This window comes from Papilio machaon, chromosome 24, assembly GCF_912999745.1.
Source record: "Papilio machaon chromosome 24, ilPapMach1.1, whole genome shotgun sequence".
NCBI lineage: Eukaryota > Metazoa > Arthropoda > Insecta > Lepidoptera > Papilionidae > Papilio > Papilio machaon.
Window position 1 is genome coordinate 2,308,873 of NC_060009.1, and position 24,138 is coordinate 2,333,010.

Genomic DNA, 24,138 nt, shown 5'->3' on the forward strand with positions numbered 1-24,138 from the left:
CACTAAAGCCATAATGGAGGCACACCGACACCGAAGTTGCGACGCGTCTCGCCAACGGAATGTACTTTATAGTAATTATCACAAAGACTGAGGAGATCGCGGCGTCGCGGCGTCACATTGCCCGACCCCGCGGGCCTAGCGCCGGCCTCGGCTGCAGTCTAAACGTGATCGGGCGGCGCTGTCGTCGCGGCGGGCGGTGGCGGCGGCGAGCCGGCTGGCGGTGTGGGTGTGCCGTTGCGCGGCCGCAGCTTGTCGGCGCGCAGCCGCTGCACCGCCTCTCGCATCTCCGCGGCCAGCTGCCGATCCGAACTGTCGATGCGCGGCCGACGTGCGGGTGGCGGCTCATCGGGCTCGCCGGCCAGCCGCCGCAACAGGCTGGGCGCCTCGCTCGTCGGCATCGGCGCTCGCGGCTCCGCCAATCGCTGGATCAGCGGCCTTTCCAGGCTCGATCTAATGATTCCCTCGAGGAAGGAGCCGTTCGCGGGCGGCGCCTCGTCGCGCAGTCGCCGCATCATGTGTGAGGCGTAGAGGTCAGGCGCGGGCGGAGGAGCAAACCCCCCCGCCCAGAACGGATAGCCCGAGGGGTACGCTTCTGGCCCATTAAGTCCGTTCGTAAAAGGTTTGGTGGGAGGCTTCGGCGGCGGCTTGGGTTGCGGCTTTGCTTCCTGCTGCGGCTTGGGCTCCCTCTTCCGCGGTCGCATTAGATGTCGCTCCTTAACCTTGTACTCCAGGGTGGAGTGAGGCACGCCGTAGTAGGAGCCCGCCCGGTGCACCGACATCTCCCCCCGCTGCACGGCCTTTACCGCCTCGACAAGGCTGTCCCTGTCATAGTTCCTGTATTTGCCTCGCTTGGGGCGAGTGCCCTTGCCGCCGGTTGCCGTCTGGCCGTTGTTGTTGGTGGCGGCGCGCGAATTGCTCGGCGCCGGGTAGTTCCTCTGGTTATCGGGCGGCGTCTTTATGACCGATACATGTCTGTCGGGTGCGCGCATGAAGGGCAGGTCGGGCTGCGATGGCCTCTCCAGAGGCTGCTGGAATTTCTGGCTAATACTTTTAGCTATGACGTCGCTCAAGGATGTAAATAGGTGTTGGGTGGAGGGTGGGTCGGCGAAGACCGACGGGAGAAGAAGTTGCGAGGCTTGGTTGAGCGGCGCCTGCGGCGGCGGTATGAGCGGGGTGATGGGGGTGACGGGAGTCGCGGGTGAGGGGCTCTTCTCGTCCGGGGGCGGGAAGGTGGGTATTTTCAGTATGACGGAAGGCGGCGAGTCGGTCCGCTCGGGCTCGCTGTCGGGGTCGGAGTCGTGCGTGGGGTCGGTGGGGATGCCGCACTTGTTGATCTTGTTGCGCAGGGTGGAGCGCGGTATCCGGTAGAGGGCGGCGGCGCGGCGCGTGCCCAGTCGGCCCGACTGGATGTCACGCAATGCCGACTGCAGCTCCTCCTCAGAGTACGTCCGCCGGGACGCATTGTTGGCGTTCTCCGACACCGCACGTTTTAATCTGAAACAAGATAAATTTGAGAAATTTCAAATGTCAACATGTATTCAGCCTGTTACTTGGGTCCTTGAGGCACAAATCCACTTGACAACTGTGGATTTGCAAGAGAAGATGTCGCAATCATTAACAAATAAGCCTTAACTGTGTTAAACTTTATTGTGTCAGGCAACATTCGCAGAAGCTCGTATTTCCCGTGTCAATTTCATCAAGTTCTTCTTGAATAAATAGACGAACAGATATGAATCTGCAATTTTGAAAATTAAAGGAAAATTTTTATTATTGTAAGTAACAAATATTTCGCGACATGGCAAACATTTACCTAATCTTATCTAAGGAACGCAAATGTTACGTACAGGCCGAGTGAAATGAATCAGAAAACAATCTAGGTCAACAGCCGGCAATCGGACGGTCGTCGAAACGCGACGTTTCAAAACGGTCTGTATTAAACCAGAGATAAGCGAAATGCGAAATATTTACTCTTAGACTCACCGATAACGGACTGGCTATGAATGCATCTTTATCTTTTCCTTTCGTCTTTTATTTCCAGACAATGCTTTTACAAAACTAAACATTATTTTGCACACAATACGGTTGAAAGTAAATTGTCGATCGGCGTTCGTCTTTAGTTTCATCTTAGGTTTTACTTTCTTATTTTTCGCTATTATTGATACGGTATTGCAGTCTCTATTGCATGGTAGTAGAAAGTATTTTCGCGTGATTTTCTGGAGGTCCGCGGCGAGGATGCAAGGTCGATGCACCGGGCGACTATCGCTGCATTTTTATTTGTTTTGGCGAGTCATGCGACCCACATCGAATGAATTTATTCAGTTATCGATTGGGCTATCGTGTACTTATAATAACGATGTTGAGACATTGTTCTTGATGACATAAATCGTTTTGTAAATGTATTATTCAGCGAGGTGATGTGACAGATTTATAAATATCCTAATCTTCCGATGTTCCGCTATTGACCATGTAAATTGAACTATACAACGATTACGTGATCTGATTGTGTCATTTAGCTTTTAATGCAAAGGTAAATAAAGTTCAAAACCGAGTGGCATTTAAAAAAATATCAAATGTGTTCTTATAAGTGTGATTTGATGATTTGGGTATACAAAAAAGACGACGAAGAAAGTGATTGTCATAAAATATAATACTCCGCGGAAGATTTGATATGTATTACTTCCCGGAGTGTGTTGTGGGTAGGTACGGACTTATTTTTCCTTTTTAATTTATTGTAAGTTCCGCATGTTTACAATTAAGCGATCAATGTCATGTTATTGAACCTTGCTTGTTTGTGATAAATAAAAAATATAACCGATCCCTAGTAATGACTCATGGTATACAAATAAAATTCTCCGTGCATATATCCTGCCGAGAAGCTTGATATTTCTTTCGCAATTTACTCCTTAGCCACTGGACTGGAGCATTGACACTGTTTCATATACATTAGTTCTTTGACGTTGAACATATTTATGAATATTCATACCAAAGTTTACATAAAATGTTCCAGTGAGTTCTTTTAAATATGATATACAGTCATCATTTCGTCTTAAAATTGTATTTTATACATACTTTTTTTGGGTAGTTTAGAGTAGTAGGAGATGTTGTGGAGGTGTCAACCAACAAAATAGTTAGTTTGGGATATTCCTGAAGTATGTACCTATATAATCTGTACCTATAATGGTATGTGTATATGCACTACATAAAAACATAACACCGAGTGCCATAAAACATTACAATCCATCATGGCGCCACCTGTCAAAGGTGCATTGACCCCGAAGTCGATCGCTCAGTTTCGTTTTCACAGTTTAATGGGTGCGTTCACTTGAGTATTGTTTGTATAATCCCAGTGCTATGTTACAATAGGAAGTTTGAACGCGACCATTTCAAATGTTGCCATGTTATGGGCAATATATGGTCTATGGCTACTGACCATGGAGAATTGTGATTTCCCTAACAAACACATTGCTTATTGCAATGATTCTGTATCGTTATCATAAAATCTTTGTTTTATTTCTTGTTCCATTAAAGTGAACATACGGAAAAGGAAATTTAAACGATATTGAAACATACATTCAATAAATATGTAGGTACTCTGTTAACCTCAAAATGGTGTTATATAAATTAACATAAAAGTTTACGTTTTAAAATCAGAATCGAAAATTAATAACATGAAATTTTAATGTTGCATGTTTTCTTAGTTTATTTAGATGAGAAATTTTAGTGACAGTGATTAGTTTAATAATAATTAATAAATTGGTATGGTCACAAATTTGATATTTACTTTTAAAAAATATATTTTTTTCAATCCAACAAAGAAATATTGTAATACTATTTGGAATGTACATTTCTAACCTCAATTAACGGTTTCCCCGGCCGTTTCGCGGGCGAATTTCTGAACAAGGGAAAGAAAAAAAAAGTAGGGAGGTGCTTCAAAAGGCCTCAGGCCAAACTGCCTAATGAGCATTATGGACGGAATACTGCGTCAAAACCTTCCCTAATAAAAACAAAAGCAGATAATTATACAAATGCTAACCGACAGCCCTACTCAAACATGGCGCCTTTTATTTGTTAGTTTCCTTTTGAATAGCTCCGGCATTAATGCGATATGTGTTGATAGTTGAGGCCCCCGGCTACCAGTAACAAAGGGCCTCATTACCTTCTTATACCTTATACCAGGGACATTGCTATGAAATAATACACAAATTCTGAATCATAAGTTTTGAGTTTAAATCCGAGATCGACTGAAAACGCAAGACCTATACTTTGCAACTTATAAAGCTTTCATCATCAGCTCACTATACGTGCCTACCGAGGTGCTCGGAGCCTCCTCAAGTTAGGGGTGACTAGGCCATAGTCAACCACGCTGGCTCAGTGCGGATTGGTTGACTTCACACGTATCTTTACATTTCTTCTCAGATATGTGCAGTTTGCATCACGATGTTTTCCTTCACCATAAGAACGTCGGATAAATGTACATATGTAAATCGAAAAACGAAAAACACATTGGTGCATTGCGCGATTCGAACCCAGGACCTGTAGATTGCAAGTCAAGTGCTTAACCCCTGAGCCTTTTGACAGGGATATTTCGTGTGTTAGTTAATTTATTTGTCAGTTATCCAGCATGTAGACATTGTGAAACAGTCCCTTACTGATAAAATTTATATGTAAAATTAGAAGGAGACCGTAATTTACATTGCACTTTTTAATTTAACTAAACATTTGCTAAATGGATTGACCATTAGCAACGTGTGACCTTAATTTGATGCAAATTTCACCTACCTACATATACGTCTATCGGCGTACCGCATCGCCTAATTTCTATTTCGCTCCGTTTCTGTGACCGACATTTTTTTTCCTATGTTTAATTTGCAACAAAAAAGGTTTCATTTTGAGAATAAATTTAGGTTGCTATTACTTTATTCACGATAGTTTAGGTCGTTTTTAACGCTGTGAGCTGATTTAAACATTTGGAATTCGAATTTCAGAAGTTATATTTATAGAATTAACTAGCTTTTGACCACGTAAATATAAAAAAAACTTAGTAAGTAACCTATGTGTTCTTCCAGACTATGTTAAACATCTGTGCTAAATTTCATCAAAATCCCTTTAGCCGTTTTGGATATACGTAGTAACAAACATTCATCCCCCCCATACATCTATTCTTCCACCTAACCATTCGCACTTATAATATTAGTATGGGATGATTTAATACTGTAAACATCTTGTATAGTTCAATTACATATAACTTGAACTTACAGAAGCTTTTCCAGCCTTACAAGTATTATAAGATTCAAACTTTATAGCGGCTCGTGGTTAACTTAGCGCATGTCTTCGCATATATGTGCAACTAGACGCACTGCGGGTTCTGAAAAGGACATCCCCTGCCTCCGCATTACTTTACGTATTACTTACGTCGATGGCTAAAAGTGAAGTGAGCAGCATTTGTTGCGAAATTGCAAGCCGTCATTAAGTTTGTATAGAACTGTAATATATATTGTCTCACCTGGAATTGTCCAAATTGTTGTGATCCGGGGGCGGTGTGCCACTCGTGCTGGACGTAGACTTGGCGCTCAGGTCGAGTGGTTGTTCTGCTGATATTGGCGATGAAGTCGGCGCTGGCGGTTTGTCGCATTCAGCCAGCCTACACAATATAAACAGGGTTAGGAATCGTCAGCTATCCGTCACTGAGTGACTTGAGCATTCACTAAATTAGTGGTGAATTAGTAGTCAACAACTTTGACCCAGATCCGTGAGTTTCCACTGGTGAGACATCATCATCATCTCCCAGGCCTTTTCCCACTCACGTGGGGTTGGCACAAAAGATTTTATAAACCTTACAGTTTTGGCTTAAGTTTTTACGGCTGGCCGCCTGCCTGTCGCCGACCCTACTTACCATTTTTTTTTATATTTTTTATATCAAAACATATTTATTCAACGGAGAAAAATAAAGTTCTAGTTTTTAAAAACCACGGGATTTTATGTTACTAAAGTAAAGAAACTTAGAGATTCAAAAAATGTAATTGGTTATGTTATTTAATTTATGATATTATTACAATACTAGCTTTATTACTAAAAATAAAAGTAAAATAAAATAAATAAAATACTTTATTTCAGGTTTACAACCATATCTGGTTAGTAAAATGTCTTATATCTATGTTAGTACTTAAAATTATCCATACATCCACGTAAACATTCGCATTTATAATATTAGTAAGAAATTGGCATTGAACAAGAATATATCACAAGAATAGAGCGTTCAACAGGTTTTCGATATAACATTTTGAATACGCTTCCGAGATGTTTGTTCTATTAAAGATAATGGTTGTATTCTAGATTTGCTCACAATATACGTCTGGTTCGAATCTGAGAGACGTTGCACAATGTCTTAGTTATGTCTAACAGTACGATGTTCCGATTTAGATGAATAGAGGTGTCATTCAGGAATATCTAGATGTATTAATAGAGGCACGTAATAGTAGTAGCCTGTTGAGTAACAAAAAATATACCTAATATAATTTGAATTAAAATTTCTTAGATCGTAATTTCAAAATGTGTTGAAATTAAAACAAGTTAACACGTTAGCTGCGAGGCCATTTTGGCGGAACTTTCAGCCAGTGCGTTTGAGGTCTGTTCGTGGCAAAGTTGAACTTTTTTCCAGTGCTATTGAGGCCTCTCCTGCCTCACAAAATTATGTTTTCGAAAAACATTTTTAAAAAGTCCAAATTAGACAATATTTGCTTGAAACTTCACTCTTATGAACTTAAATATGTGCATAATATGAATCTAGCTTCGCCTGGAGTTAGGACGTTTCGTTAATGAATAAAGTAAAATTAAAAATTTGTCATCGGTTCTGCCTCAAATCGCACTGAAAGGAAGGTCAATTAATGCCTCGACTAGTGATGGGATTAAAAGAGAGTTGTAGTTACGATAAATGTTTATTGAGTATTAATCACTGAAAATGTTTTTCATTAAAACATGGTAAACAAAAAGATTTGTCACACTGGACACAAAAAGTCACAATTTTTTTAGTTTTCTTAGCAGCTTGCGTGCCATTCAATGTCAATCTTAATTTTTCGTAGCAACCTACGCAGCGCTTTCTTTGACCACCTCTTTGGAACAAATGATCAGCACATCTGCCGATAGGAAATCTTGAAATAAAATATATATTTTAGATCTCTTGTGTGTGTGCGTGTTAGTGTGTGTGTGTGTGTGTGTGTGTTTGTGTGTGTGTGCGTGGCTTTGTCTGTGCGTGTACTTATCCGTTCATCGATTTTAGGCATATATGGTACAAATTATGCCCTAGCGCGTAGTTATTTTACTATACCTGAAAGGAAAGGAAATTTCCTTTTTTTTTGAATTTGAGTTTTGTTGTTTATTTTGGATTTCGTAAGTGTTTTTGCGTTTACTTCTTTTTTTTTTTACTCACAAGTGTGTTGAAAAACATCGTATGAGGGAGCATGATGATTGTTGGTCGCTCGGTTTTCTTATAGAGGTCGCCTTTGAACAATGCCACCTCGCACGCAATAATCAACTTTGCTACCTAGTAGCATAACATACTAATATATGTCTTGTTTGCGTTTACGTTACCGCGTAGTACATATGTGAGAGTGTGGGTCTGTGTGTATGTATGTATGTACCTAGTCTTACTAATTTCAGTATAGCAGCCGTGGCCACCGAAGAAACAACTCGAACTTTCCAAAAGAAGATAAGACTTCCTACTATTAAGGAATCTGGAATTGTAAACCAGAAATATAAATATAACATTAAAATATATGATGAGTAATAGGTACATCAAGTCCCATGCTGCAGCATTAGCAAAACAATCCACACTTAAAAAAGGGCAAAATTGCAAAGGGGATTTTTGTTATTGAAATATTGGATTTTAGTCATGGTGTGACGAGAGCAAGCTTTTGCTCTCGTCTCAGCGAATAATCAGCAAAAACATTCAACGTTCTCTGTACAAAAACGATGATCAGCACACAATGGTAAAAATTGCCACTATGGACTAAACTTCGAATGGAACTGTGACTTGCTTAAAATAACAGTGAAGAATAATCCACAACTGAGCACACATTTTAAGGCAACACCCATGTGCAAAACAAAATAATGATGATAATTGAGTATTGTTAGTGGTGAATGTGCGTACGTGCGTGCGTGCGAATATTATATTAAGTATAAGACGTATTAATCGTGCTATTTAAGTAGAATTAGTTAATAGTAGCTTGGCTATTAGTGTTGTGTTTCTGGCTCGTAAATACATTCTGTGTCCGATTTATGCACTTTTGGTTCATCATAGACACAGGCCACCCCCTTAAAATTCAAAGTTGCAGTAATTTAGGTTTTGTATGGTATAAGTAAAATTTTTACCGAGGTCAACGTAGTTTCTCATAACTTCAATAAACATTTTCAAATAAGTCAGATGAGTACATCATCTGACTTATTTGGTATTATTGGTTTAAAACGTCAAGGATTTTAAAATAAAGTTCTACGCTCAATCTTTAATAAATCCTGCCAAAACGTCCTCGAAACTCGAAACGTTATCGAAACTTTCCACAACACTAAGCTAGGATGCGCGGCGCCCGCGCCGCCCGCGCTTCGTGCAGTGCGGCCATGAGGCCTACAAATTTTGAGATAGATTTGACCTCAATCCGCACTAGGCGTAATTAATTTCTTTTCAGTGCGTTTGGGGCCTGTAGGACCTCATTTTTATCTAATTACGCCATTGGGCTAGATATCGCAAGAGAAACATTTCTATATATTTGAGTCTGTCGTACTCATAGAAATACTGATCTAGTAGCCTCCCGCACAGAGCGAAACAACCCGATTTTGGCTGCCGCACCAGCGAGAAGTCACGCTTTGGGCCTGTTCTGCCTCAATCCGCAGTTAACGTGTTAATGCGTTAAGAATTGAATGAGATATTGCTGTCGTCAGTAAATCAAATTTGATTATAAATTAACAGTTTTTTTTACCGTTTTTTGCATCTAAATAATTTTTTTTTTCTTCTTTCTCTTTGTATTTTCATTAAATAATAATACTAAAACATACTTTTTTTAATTCCTATTTTACAAGTAAACCATTTACCACGTTTCCATCTATGTACTTGAATATATCCTTTAACTAGCTGTCGCACGCGATGCCATATATTCGAAATTAAAAAAAAAACTTAATAAGCAGTCGTCTCAAATTTCATGAAACATAATTCATCTAAACATTTGCATTTATGCAATTTCAGTAAGAAGTAAAATTAGTAAGATTTGACTATTGAAATTTGTATTGCATTGTTTAAAATATTCGCTCTATTTCAAGTTTGCAAACCAAACGCATTTCAATAGAGTGGAAGTCCAACAGACGGCGACAAAAGGCGTGTGATGCTATTGTAGACCCATCTCCTTCTTACGACATATTCTGTGTTCGTAGGAATACAAGTTATGCAATTTCACAGACAAGTACGAGATGTGTATTTGGTATGTTGGTTTTTTACTCTACTGACCCCGAAAATAGGGTTTTTTCGCGCATATATCCGTTACTTATGACCCTAATCTTGGTAAATTTAAAGTTAGTTGCCATTTGATATGTATTATTGCCCGATGTGATGAGTGCAAATCTTACAATTAGTCGAGTATTTATTGCTTTTAAAATTTCTTTTATGTTTAAACAAATATGACTTCTGTTTTTTTTTTTGAATAAAATACGTAATTATTACTTAAATTAATTTGTGCTAAGTGTGGTAATAATAATGTGAGCGGCTTTATTTTTTTAGATGTTTAAATATCGGATGAATTTAAGCAAAACTATAAATAAAATCAATGGATTGCGAATTTACTACTTCATTCTATTTAAGAGATTTACGAATACCATATCGATGTCTCAGTACATTTAATACTCCAATAATATAGTGAACGTCTTACAATACTGGCTTTCTTACCTATAAGCAGGTGCACAGACATCGAATACAGATACCATGATTTATAATTTTATACGTAGACTTTCCGTAAACATAAAATGAACAATATTTATTTTATTTGAGTATAAAATTGTCGAGATGTTTATTGTATGGGACTGTAACTTCACAAGTCTTTTCAAATAGTTCGATGTCGTAGAAAATTTTAACAAGCTGTAAATATAGAAATGTGTATTTTGTGTCGAACGAGAGTATATTATAATGGAAAAAGTAGGCTAAAGTGGATTTGTTTTTTGTTCGATGACATGTTTTCATGAATAAAATAACTTGGTACAACGTGATTATTCTTTTTTCGGATCGGAGAAACAAATTTGCATTTGAACTAGGAAGATTCCGTGACTGATAAACCCGTCTATTAAATTGTGAAAATAAAAATATTTAAATGGTTTTTCCTTTCGTTAATTTATTAAACAAACGCCTTTTTATAGTGAAAATAAAAATAACATAAATGTCAACTCAAATCATAAAAATAGAAGTTGTTTAATGAGATGTCCTATAAAATCTGAAACCATGGTTAACGTGTACGACGATTGTGCTTTCTCTGCCGAGGCAGAAGGAGTGAACATTATTTATCCGAAACACGGTTCCCTCCAGCGGATCTTAGATTGTCGGCGCATCCGCTTTGAGAATCGGCTGGAAGTGGGGGGAGGGGGGAGATGAGATCTGTACACGTGTAGTTTGCACTGAGACGCACTGATTGCTTTCAATGAAACATCTGTTTTGATGAACAAATTATAATCAATATAATAGACCTTGTTCAAAATAAATAAATTCGCTTCCCACTTACGATTAAATATATTTTATATAGCAGTCACTATGAAAGCTATAATTTGGTTCGAATCTAGCTATGATAAGTTTTTAACCTAATTGAATTTTTAGGGTCAAATGACCTCGAATTGATACGAAATAAATATCTTGAACTGTACACTGGCCTTAGATAGATGAATTGTGTGACTGTGTAATAGGAATTAATTGAGTACAGCGAAGAAGTTTGATAGAAAGGTGCGTTGAAGATAGGATCTAATCGCGGTACTTTGATGATAAATGATGAGTGACGTCATTTTTTATTTACTGGTACGATGAAATATAAAGGTGTGCGACTTTTAATAGATGTATCTTAGATAAATGTCAAGGAATGTGGACTTGGAAAGTAAAATATTTTCAATATATTAATGCTAGTAAATAGCATTTAGAAAGTTTAGATCAGAGATATGCTTCAACCGCTAGCTTTTGGATGCCTTTTCTCTTGAGTAATTCTATTGTAATAAAGCTTCCAAACAATATCTATATATATAAAAGAAAGTTGTGTTAGTTACACCATTTATAACTCAAGAACAGCTGAATCGATTTGACTGAAAATTGGTGGACAGGTAGCTTAGAACCAGGAATAGGACATAGGATAATTTTTACCCCGTTTTCTTTTTTTTTTTTTTTATTCCGCGCGGACGGAGTCGCGGATAAAAGCTAGTTTTATATATAGTTACAATGATTCAGGGGGGTACATATGGATGTCAATGCCGTTGTGATCTGCTGTAGCCATTCCATTCGTTCTTTCTACGGCCGTTTACAATAACCCAACTACGGTTACATTAACGTAGTTATTACGTTATCGTTGGTTAACAGTAAGATTAAATCTATCCACAGTTTGCGTTTCATAATTATGGATGAGTTCTATCTATCTATAACAAAACATGGATATTTTTTTTTGACTCGTCTATCTCACCCTCTCAGAACTCCTTGAAGCGTGCAAAGTTAAGGATTAGTTGTTTACGGGACGCCTTTTTTCTTCAACTGACCCCAGTATAGTACCAATGCGAAAAATAGTAATAATGTACCGTATGCTATGAACCAAAATTGTAAAATGAAATGTAAACTCACTGATTGTAATTATTGTCGCGGTGGCATTGGCTGGGAAACAATGGCTACGATTTCGTATTTAAATTACAAATTGACGCTAGTATTTGAATATGTACGCCTCAGTTCCACAACCATTGATATTTTAATGATTATATTGTTTCAAAAACTGTGTCAATGGCTTACAATTTTTATTTTACACGCATGAATATCTATATGTTAAATGACTACGTATAATTTTTTTTTTACCCAAAGAGATTCAAATTTAAAACTAGTTTAGAGCGGACATTTCGAGTTCCTTCAAATATTTTAAACATAATCTACATCTACATCGCTATCTGTCACTGAATAGTCAAAAGCACATAACCTCGTGATAAACGAAACTGTAATGGTCCACCTTTTTGAGAGTACGGATTGGTTCGTAATGTCCTGTCTATTGTTATATATGTAGGTATATGTTAGATATCATTTTTTGTACCAGTAACCTTATTAGGAATTGACGGAAAACAATAAAAAAATTAAACATTTCAAGAGTATTTTGACGTGGAAAATGTAAAAGTTTTTCTATAAACAAGCGGGCTTCATAAAATGCAAACAACCAGCATTGCAGATTCGTTGTTGATATAATCCGAAGGTTGGAATAGAGAAAACTGTTACACTAAGGAGTGTTGCGACGTAAATTTATTTACAGGCAATTTATGAAAGAACCAACTAGGTGTTTATTAATTTGACTGGCGAAGTTAACTAGAGGTAATGAATAGGATGAATACGGGGAACGAATTTTTTTTTTTACAGTTTTAGAGCGACACTTCGTGGTCTTGTAGGTTTATGAATGGGTCGACTCGATTCTGGAAGCTTATAGAATACGTTATATTTTTTTTTAAGTCTAAATGTATCACTGCCAACCCAAGGTTTTTACAAAACTCGCGAATGGGAGAGTTGGATATAGCAGAATACATAGAAATTGTGTTTTTCACGTAACCTTCCTTTAAACAGGGAAATGCCTCTAAATATTTCTATACCACCTTATTCATATGATTTTAAAGGTTTTTTTATTTGTTAGCACATTAGCTTTTGCTTGCAACATCGTTCGCGTGGAATAAAAATATCCTAGTAATAAATGTAGCCTATATTCTATTGGTAATTTATGAAAAATACAAACCGTTCCTCTTTATAACATTGGTATAGATTGATTCTGATATTTTGTTCTAAATTAATTAAAACTAAGAATGATAAAATTGTTACTTGAACTTTTTATGCAACGAACAAGCCAAGGAAAGCTCCTATTTAACACTTCCAATGCCACTTCAATTTTCACTCACTAAAGTGAACTTGCAAGACGAGTCGGTAGTGCAGAATGTGTTGCCATTATGGCTAGTGGACATGACATGAGCAATGCTGACAAAACTGAGTAATCTCAATAGCCGGTGATGTTATCACTTTATGATTTTACAAGGAAGCCCCATTTGAAAGCTGTCGATTTATTCACTCAATCGAGTCAGGTCGACGTAGGTGACAGCCGGGACCGGTCCAAACCAGTTCGAACTGGTTTTATGTAAGGACAAATGCGGGTTGCGTCTAGTTTTGTGTATTTTAACTAGGGCTAGGTCTGCATAATGAAATAGCTTTAAACCCAGCATTCGGAAGGTCAACAACTAGACCGCAAACAAAAGATGAGGCGAAATTTACGAAAGATTGCATAGAATCCGAAATTCTTTTGAATTGCTTTGTTAATATGCAATAAAATATGCACAGTACAATTTTTTACCATCAAAATTATTTCCATATCAAGTAACTCATAGAAAGTAATTATAAAACATACCGGAACGATACCTACTTAAGTACATCTTAAAGGAACTCAAGAGCCTCACAAGATTTAAATATAATATCTATATTGCTTGCTTTCTCCTTTTTTGGCGTATATCTTCTATCTCTCTCATGTAACGAAATTAACGTAAATTCTGTGTCGTGATCTAAATTCAAAAACTAGTTAAATTTTAAAAATTCTTTTTAATGTCTAACGTGTTACGGAAGGAGCAATGTCTTTGTCATGCACATCTGCAGAAGTCATTGACCATAATTGCCCCCTTGTTACATTGTAACCATGTGTTTGACCACATAGCCTTCTGATAGCTATCATTATGAAGGTAAGGAAAAAATAACGACGAGTTAGAAATGAGGAATTGTTTGTTTTATTACTACTGACGAAGAACAGCTTCGTTTGCAAAATATTTTTCGATATGTTATGTGGAAGCATCTGTGTGATATTTTTTTGAGTTTTTTTTTAATCCTTAATGTTATTTCCCCGGTTTGGTTCATTCCTAGTGCTTATATTCTAACAGAACGATCTTTATTTAGATTTAAGATTGGTAGACTAATTTAACTCAACTCGCACGCTTATTACTTTGTTAGTATTGAGTCGATGCAATTCAAACCTAAGATATTAAGACGTATAGGCAAAGGTTATTTGTCATCTATCATTCCTTTAATTTTAATTTAAAATTTTGATTAGTGTGGTCTTTTGAGAAGTTCCTAAAAAGGTTCAGATACTGAACTTGATCACAGTATAACATTAATGATGGATTTGGGTCCGTTCTAAATTTAACACGGTGATTATTTTACGTTTACAATTTGATTTGTTGATGCTATATATTATAAAGACACACTAGAGAATAGTGTACACACCTGTCTGGTTGTTGCCTGTTCTGCGCGAGCCGCTGTATGAGCCAGGCCTGCGGCAGCGGCGGCGGCACCAACCCGCTGCCCAAAGCCGCTAGCGCCGCCAGCATCTGCTGGAACTGCACACACCAATACCTGTAGCCAACTATTCTAATACACATAGCTTTTTTCATAGTTAGAGGTAGCAAACGAGGAAGCGGTTTCGCTAAAATAGCGAAGTCACTGCTGCCTATGCATTGACAAGAAGTTGCAGATGAGTTGCCTACTTCAATAGAGAAGGGAACGTTCAGAAAGAGGAAATTTCCTCTTTTTACATTTCCTTTTCCAGAAGAAAGAGGACTACAATTTGGTAGAAATACTCATCGGATCACAAATACCACTTAACAGTGATTCTTCTTCCTTCCTATTTACTCAAAGACGAGAGTCGATTAAAAGACTCTGAGTGTTGCGGTATGACTTCTATTTTACAACTAATATTTTTTTACTATCTGCGCATGAAGTTTTATAAATATTGTAATTGAAACTTGAATTTAATAATTTTTAATCACGTTCCGGTGATAGGAATATTTGTTTTATATTAATTTATTAAGAAAAATAAGTCGCAAGTTGTTTGTACGTGTGTAATTTTCAAAAAAAAAAGCAAAACTAAAAATGATCAATTTTAAATGAAACGAACGTTGTATCAAGGGTGTGCATTGGAGTGGCCAATCGCGCCACAGTGAATGATGAAAACATTTAATGTGACGCGCTGGTGGTGCTTTCAGTTCATCTTTCAGCTATAGAATCAAAAGTAGCGCGTAATGCCACTTTCTGATTCAACTCTTTTTCCTCAGACTCAACGGGGGTGCCGTTCATACGTGTCATCAGACAAAGAAGGGTTAGAAACGCGAATGCCTAAGTATTTGCGTTAATGCTTTGTACTCTGCCATATGTTTTGTAAATGACACATCCTGGGAGACCTTACTGTATGTGCTTTTGCGATTTTATAATTACCATGTACTGGTACATGGATATTTCTTATTTCACGAGCGTTAATAGTGGATATTATTGAAGATATTTTTGGTTTTCTGTTTGTAGGTAGTAACGTATCTTATCAAATAAGTTAGTTTGGGATAGTTCTCATCAAAATTGTTGTAGTAGGAACCATAATATGACGAATTACAAATCTCTCTTTGAGAGTAATTTAGCAATATTTATTAATTACATATTCCAAATATTTGGCACGCATTTTGATTTCGGTTAAGATTCGATGAAGTAAAGGTAGGAAGATCACATGTCATTTTAAAGGGAGAGTATAGGCAAAACAATGTTATTATGATATGTTACCTGTACTATAAAGGTCGTAGTATGTTTACAAGGGGTACCAAGTATTGTAATGTTACCTGTGCAATCGCCTGCGGGGTCTGTGCTTGTAGCTGGAGCTGCAGCATTTGCTGCAGCAGCGGCGGCGCGGCTGCCGGGCTGCGAGCGCCCGACACTGAACTACTATCCGACTCCGACGCTGGACTCTGTAACAAAACATAGGTAGATGTTTAACTAGTGCAATCTTATAAATGCGTCTTTCTATCTAACGTTGGTTGGTTTCATATTGCTGTCTCTGTTTATTTCAAAGACATTGATAGGGATGAAAACAACGTCGGAATACGTTAGATTAACAAAGTTTATCATCTATTTGAATTTCCTCTAATTTGTATTGCTTCAATGAAAGATTTTTGTCATTTCGTATACCGATTTTTCATTTGTTTTTTTATGTCAAAAGGTGGCAAACGAGGAAATGGCCACCTGAATTCGCCAAAATAGCTAAGCGGCAATTGCTAATAGACATCCGCAATTGCAGATACGTTGCCTACGTTTAAATAACGGAGAAGGGGTCGCACAGAAAGAGGATATTTCTATGCGTCCGTCGTTGCTTCCACCAAATCCACATCCTCTTCCCATTCTTTCCTACTAAGAAAAAGGTGGGAAGGGAAAGAGGACTAAAATTGGGCCTTCGACATTTCTTACTGCTGTAATAATTGGTTTACATTTCTAACTGCTGTATTTAGAGTCACTTAATGATTGCTAAGTTAGCCCATTAGAGTAGATTTTGAGTCGATTTAGAGTAGATGACTGCGTTAATCATCAAGTATGATAAGCCTATTAAATTTACAATAGGATCGAGAAGCTTTCTAAAACATAGTGATGAAGGCAGATATTACAGATTTTCATTTTCGCATTTTCAATTGTCACAAACATATCTCCGTCTTTATAACGCACTGTTTCATTTGTGTTTTTGAAATCAATTATTATAAATGAAGAATCGTTTGTTGTTAGCAAATAACCCTCTCAAATAATAATTTTCAAAATTAATTCCGGTGACCTTAACATGTTAAAAATGTAAAATATAAAGTACACAAAATGGTAAAATGGAGTGATTAAAAATACTCACACATGTATTTTCTAAAGAAACTTATGAAAAATATATCGCTCAACATTTTTTCAGGTGCGAGATATGAATAAAAAAAATCTTTGGCAACGAAATTTTGAAAGCACTCAACCTAGATTCAGCATATAGTAATAAAGTGCTGGCGGCGTGTAGACTTTCTACATCGGAGCATGCTCGTAATTAGAGCCTCTGTGGTACACTAGCAGTGGTCATGTACTGAAATAAATGTTTAGATTTTTTTATTTAATCGACAATTCGGTGACTCCTTTTCGGCCAGTTTGAAAAATAACGTCTGAAGGTTAGAATTGCAAAATGTTTACACGAGACCAGTGCTATCGAATTACTCATTACGTATTCTTAATTTGTTTATTGAGCTAAAATTAATGTTATTACAGTCTAGCAGTCGCCCGCGACTCCGTTCGCGCGAAATGAAAAAAAAATGAGTAGCATAAGTTTTCGTTCCGACTATGTTCTACATCTGTGTCAATTTTCTTCAAGATCCGTTGAGCTATTCCGAAGATACCTTCAAACAAACATACATCTATGCATCTAAACTTTTGTATTTATAATATTAGTAAGATTAATTTGTAAATTGTTAAACACCTAAAAAACGACTTTTAAATGATAGATTAAAAATGAACACGTGTGTAATAAAACATGCCAGCATTATCAGAAAATAACTGGCCATAACAATAGTTGCATGCGAATAATAAAATTATTGAAGTAAAAAAAGAAACAAAAAAGCGCTGTGACACGTTTGACGAGGAAACATAAATAGCTTTTCAAGGTGAGCTCTGTGTCAGGGGAAATAAATATGATGCCATTCTATGTTCAGTTTGTCGTTTGTCTCGCCTTTTTTCGAAACTAGTTAAGATAACAATGTTAATTTGATAATACATTAAACAATTGTATATGAATTAATTTACTTGCTAAATTAATCTTTGCATTAAAACATCAGCGTAAAGTAGGTACTATTTCCCAAATTAATTTAATAAACTTTGAATATAAAATAGGACTGCGATAAAATTTTTAGTCATGTTGCTTTATCGGCTTACAGTAGGAAATTGAGAAATGCATTTATATTTCTAAAGGTACATATTTATAATTATTATTATTATTTACTTTTCAAAGTATTTAATTTCCGTGTTGAAATCTAATTAAATAAGAATAAAACCACTACATTACAATGCAATACTAATATTTAAATGCGCAAATTCAGATGGATAGGTGGATGTTTGTTAGAAGGTATCTCTGGAACGGCTCAATGGATCTTGATGAAATTTGTCGTTAATTTAGAATGTAAGTCTGGAAGAACACATACGCTACTTTTTAATTTTTTTCTTTATTCCGCGAGGACAGAGTCTCGAGCGACAGCTATTGTTACATAAATCTAATTCAATTTTACCTGTATTACGCAATTCAACTATCATTTTCATCATCGTCTATTGAAGGCTAATTCTTTTTTATTTAATTTAATTTTCCTGTCGTTTCTCGAAAAGTTTTCCGCCTGTTTTACAAATACATCAATAATAAGGAAGAATTGTTGTTTTAAAACTGAGTCAGAGGATTAGTGTTCGGTTATATTTAATTTACCATTTGCAGACTAGGAAAGGCTTTACTTTATAGTGGTAACTAGCTGTCGCTTGCGACTCCGTCCGCGCGCGATTAAAAAAACAAGATCCGTCGAGAAGTTCCAGAGATACATTCAAAGAAACATACATCCATCCCTCTAAACTTACGCATTTATAGGTATAATATTAGTAAGATGGAAAGTTATTTCTTTTAATTTTAATATATGGTAATTTTATAAACATGTTAATAAATGATATTCTTACCAGCCAGTTATAATGTTCATAAAAGTTAACTCAGGGTATAATGAAAATAAAATTTAGACGTATCTCCCGCATTATTATTGTTTGAAATATATTTAAAAATGTAGAACAAGTATGTTACAGATAATGTAATAAAGTTTTTGTTCGAATCACGTTTTTTTTCGACGTCGACAAGAGGAATTGTAAACAATATTATTGTTTGGTGAGGAGGAACGTATGAACAGTCGCTGTTGCGTTCCCTGTTTTAGTAGGATTTGTATAGAGAACAAATTTTCAGTTTTGCATCAGAGCATAAGTTGAAAGAAGAAGGGACAAAGGCCTACATCCCTTAATGACTGTATGTAGAAATATCACATATCTTTTAAAACCAGTAAAGGCCACAATACTTCATATTTTATTAAAATGAAAATCTTTTTTTTTTTTTTTTTATAAGAGGTATTTTTCTTGTGGCAAACGAGAATGATATCGAAATTCTAGGTTGAAATATAGAAATATCATACTGTAAATATGACAGGTTTAGGAAATTAAGAATGCATACGAATTTGTTTGCAAATACAGAAATAATATGTCGGTTTTTTCTATATTTTGTATAGAATTATGTGTAAATCGAATACGGGAATGCGTTTTTCAAAAACGTTATGACAGCCACTAACTTACGACTGGCCACTTACGTAACTAGTATGCATTTAAAAAAACAAACTAATCATAACAAAAAGTACACCGGAGCGACCAGTTGGGCTCACCTTGACGTTTCGCTAATCACGTCCACCTTGAATATTAACTAACAGATTGTTTAGCCGACACGTGAGTTAAACTAACTATATTTGTATGTACCAAGGAAACAAGATGCACAATTGCGCACTAAACAACTCGATTCTACGCGGAATTTCCAAAAAGGATCTTTGGTTTAAAAAAGAAACAATTAATAAAAGTTTATTTTTGATTTTGGTTCAATTGATTTAATGTTTAGGGAATATAATAAATATTGGGTTATGTAAATTTACGTTTAACTTACTCTTGAAATATTATTTAATAGTTTTTACTAAAGAAAAAAAAAACCATTCCATAAAATGATCATTTCAATATTCAAATTAGATGTTAGGAATTCAAGTTAGTAGTTTTATTTTAATACTAGGAACCCATACTCAAAATATGTGATAGTTGTGAAGTTACGGAAAACCAAACCTCTACAACAAACTAACTGGAGTTTGTTTTTTCACTCTAACTAGGGTTAACTAGAGCTCACTAGTGTTTTTTTGTAACAAATAGTCAAAGGTTTTTTATTACAATCGCTACAAAGAAGTTTTTGAACTGATGACGTATATACTTTTTTGTTGAAATTGCAACGAATACAAATATTTTAGTTGGCTATTAAAAATATCGCTTGTTTAAAAAAAAAACAGCACAACAGAAATTTTCTATACAACTATTGAAAATGCGGAATTTTTTTTTGGTAACTGTACTAAAAACAGAGGCTTTTGATGTAGGAACATTTACGATTTGTATAGATTTTTACTGCATCTGTAATTTTAGTTAGAAGGACTAAATTCATGAGTAACATGAGGTAATTTCAAAAGTATTTAATGGCGTAGTAAATGAAAAACTATACAAAGGTAATTGATTATCAAAGGATATGGTAAATTATAATGTATCAGTGCGAGCCATGAACAAATATGGTACTAGTTAATTGTTTTGGTATTACAGTATCGAATGGAAATTCTGACATTTTGCAAGCGAAAAAAAAATATATCGTTGTTAGAAGAAACTTGTATCGTACTCATACGTCATCCGTGGTATTATATGCCATAAAAGGAAACAGGAAAATATATTTCGTTTGAGTATTTATACGGTAAAATTATATGTACACTTGATATGATAAAGTTAGTACATTGCACAAATATGTTTATAATGTTAATATTTGTTGAGTTGTTTTTTTTTTGACGCTGCTTTAAGCTGCTATTCTGTATTTCTTTTTAGCCGACTTCAAAAAGAAGGAGGTTATCAATTCGACTGTTTTTTTTTTGTGTGTGTTATTACTGTTAATGATATTAACCTTTTTTCGTTTTCTGTTTTCTTTTACGGCTAAAAATCTTGTTGTTTTAATTATGGTTATGATGATAGTTTTTTTACTGTGAGTTTTTAGTTCTAGTTTTCACAATGAAGTTGTTAGATTATTATCTTTAACGTTTTTCTATTTGTACATATAAAATCTTAATTTCTTTTTTGGATAGCTTGACTTGTTTGTCAAATAGTAGGTATGTCTTGATGTGCATTAAAACGTATGACATTTTCGTTGGAGTTAATCGTTTATTTAAGGTCTTTAGATTATAGCCCCTGATGTTCTTTCTTCAAATATGACATAAATGGCTGTCAGAAGTTCAAGAGAGGCAGGTAATTTTCATTTTTTTTTCTAATGCCATTGTTAACGTCGATGACGATACGAACAGCTGCTACCATTATTTGAACGCATTTAAAAAACGGCAACATAATTTGCCGCTCGCCAAATGGTGGGGTCTACACATTCTAATTCTAAGCCATGGCCTCGACCAATGGCGGCCGCGGACGAGCAACATGGCCGCCGTGGGAACCGGTTAATGGGCCGTTTGAATTTAGAATAGAATTTTTATTAATGCGTTTTGTTACAGAACAATGGTGTTTTTTTGTCGTTTCGAATTCCTTATGTGTTAGATTGGAGAGGCAGAGTTAGAAGGGTGAATTGAAATTAGTTGGGTACGCAGATGCAAAATAAATATCCTTGCGTGGGAGTTGACAACCAAATGTCAAAGTCAACATTATTATGCATACTCTAAAGCGATTCAAGTCCCACTTTTGTAACATACTTTTGTGTAATTGAGTGCAATTTTTCATAGAGCTGAGTATTCCATCACTGTTACACTCAATTAAAACGCAGAATTATTCAAAATAATAGCCGACAGATACCATGAGATGACACTATATTTATTCTACATATATTCTTACTTAACGTAACCCTATTTGATCTTTTGGGTCATAAAATTATTACATAAAGATTCTGGGGAAGACGCAGAGGTGCGAGGAAATCTCTATATTATGCCCTTACATGGGCCAAAAATAAGGGATCGAAATCGACTAAATAAACTTGACGCCTTTTATGTCAAAAGATCTGAGTTTATCAGGGTGGCGGCTGCTGACAATGTCTTAAAAATGCTCCCATATCTCTTTTAAAAGAAGCAGTAAGTCTAGGAGCTCATTATAAACTTTTCGCACTACGGTGAAAAAACGAAGTTTTTGTAACAAAGGTTTTGAATTGCGCGCAAGAGACAAAAATCAACGCAACGGCAAAAACTCTGTGACAAATTACAATTTGTTTGCGGCGCGGTGGTTGATCGTCTTTTTGTAACACGTCATCAAACAGTCTCTCGATGTATGGATGAAAATGTTTTTCTTTTGTTACACGTGGAAATGTTTCGTCGTGCGATGAAATGTGAGCAGTAGATGTTTTTGGACAAATATTTAACCGTACATTTATATTTGTAAGTTTTTTTTTCGTAATTCAAAATTTGCTTGATATTTTTTTTAATTTATAAGTGTTTCTATTTTACAAACAATACACGTGTTTTTATTCTACTTCTATGGAATTGAAGTAGAAAATAACGAACGCGGCATTCAATGATCCCTGTCACTTAAAACCGTCAAAAAAAACAAACACGTTTCAAAATGGAAGTAGAATTAGTAGGCATCGATGTTGATGATTAATTCTATGATTATTTAGGCAAGTAAGAAAGAAATATTTAATAAAACAGTTAGATTTCAATAATTTTAATAAATGAGGTTAAATCTTCAATTTAGTTAAATTTAAGCGCAAAAGCTTTAATAAAATTTACTGATTTGTATATAAATTTATGAAGATCGATAGACGTTTTTTTATTATTATTTAAAATAACGATGTAATAATGACTCGTTAACCTGAATCATTCGGATTTTCATAGTGAATAATGTATTTGATTCCGCGAACATCTTTTAATCTGCCATTAAGGACAAATACTGTTATATCATCATTCTATTTGGTTTTTAAGAAAATGACGTAAGCATTGTTAGATCATAAATCTTTTGTATCCACAAAATAATACTAGTTGTCGCCCGCGACTCCGGCCGCGCGGAATAAAAAATGTAAGCTTACTTAATAAGTAGCCTCTTTGTGCTTTCATACTATGTTCTAAAACTGTGCCAAATTTCACCAAGATGCATTCAGCCGTTCTGAAGATACTTTCAAACAAACATCCATCTAAACTTCCGCATTTATAATATTAGTAAGATAGTAACACAATATTACAGATTTTTTTATTTATTTGTTTATTTTAATCGTAATTCAAGGAAAAATTAAAAAAAAAAACATAAATATAAAAATTAGTACGTGAAGTAGGAATAATATTTTTAAAAAAAATCATGTACCTACCATAAAAATTATTACTGAAAGATTTCGCTAGTCCTCACATTAATTCAATATATTAAAAAAAAAAATAAGTAAACACTACATGAAATATTATAAGAGGGTATGTTTTATTTATGTTTTCTTTTTAAATTTAGTTAATTAACATCAATTTTATTAATATTCCATAATATTCAATGAATGAAGATGGTTGAAAACCTTTTTAACGGATGTTTACTTCAAAAAACTTTTTTTTAAAGTGTGAAATTTAAAATTTTCTAACTGCTAATAATAATTGTGATTTTAATAATGTATCTACAAATTTTGATAATCTGTTTCTTTAATTTTAAATTCATATTAATAATGTAATTAGTAGAAATGAGTACGTTTTAACGAATGTGTAAAATAGTTTCTTTATAACGTACAATATTTCAAAATAATTTTGATATTAAATTGAAACGTAAATTAATTTTAAGGTTTGAGAAGAATAAAGATAGTTAAAATTGTAGGAATTTTCATGATTTTATGACTTTTACATGACGAGTGATGAACTAATAAGCCATTTAGCATTAAATAATTTTTTTATCATTTTAAATAGCAGATAAATGTTTAACTAATAATAAGGTAGTATTTCTTTTGTCATTAAATTAAAAAAGTAGAATAAATTATTTTATCGTTTAAGTATACCTATAATTAACTCTGTTCTTATGTGTGCGTTAATATTACAGAATTTCCTTATTCGTAAACAATATTTAGTTAAGGAAAACGATATATTTGAAAAGCTTCATTTATTTCAGTTCAATTGTTATTTATTATTTAATTTTGAGCTTATTTATTTAATTAAATTCTTATTTATTAGGTGTTATTTTTTTTTATTTATTAGGGTGAATAATTCTCTATAGACTAGCAATAAAATATAATTGTAGTAAGGCGTATTGTCTCCGTCCCCTGTATTATTATGGCACCATAAATTTCAAAT

At 35.3% G+C, this 24,138-nt stretch overlaps 1 protein-coding gene across 1 annotated transcript in view; it reads right to left on the reverse strand.

The window, feature by feature from the left end:
• Positions 1–336: 336 nt before the first annotated feature.
• The window catches only part of LOC106720566 (mushroom body large-type Kenyon cell-specific protein 1), a 157,916-nt gene continuing 134,114 nt past the window's right edge, over positions 337–24,138 (reverse strand). Inside the window, 5 exon segments of the mRNA XM_045684059.1 lie at positions 337–426; positions 429–1,494; positions 5,504–5,641; positions 14,501–14,613; positions 15,877–16,002. Coding sequence (XP_045540015.1) covers positions 343–426; positions 429–1,494; positions 5,504–5,641; positions 14,501–14,613; positions 15,877–16,002 — 1,527 coding nt within the window. The 3' untranslated portion in view covers positions 337–342.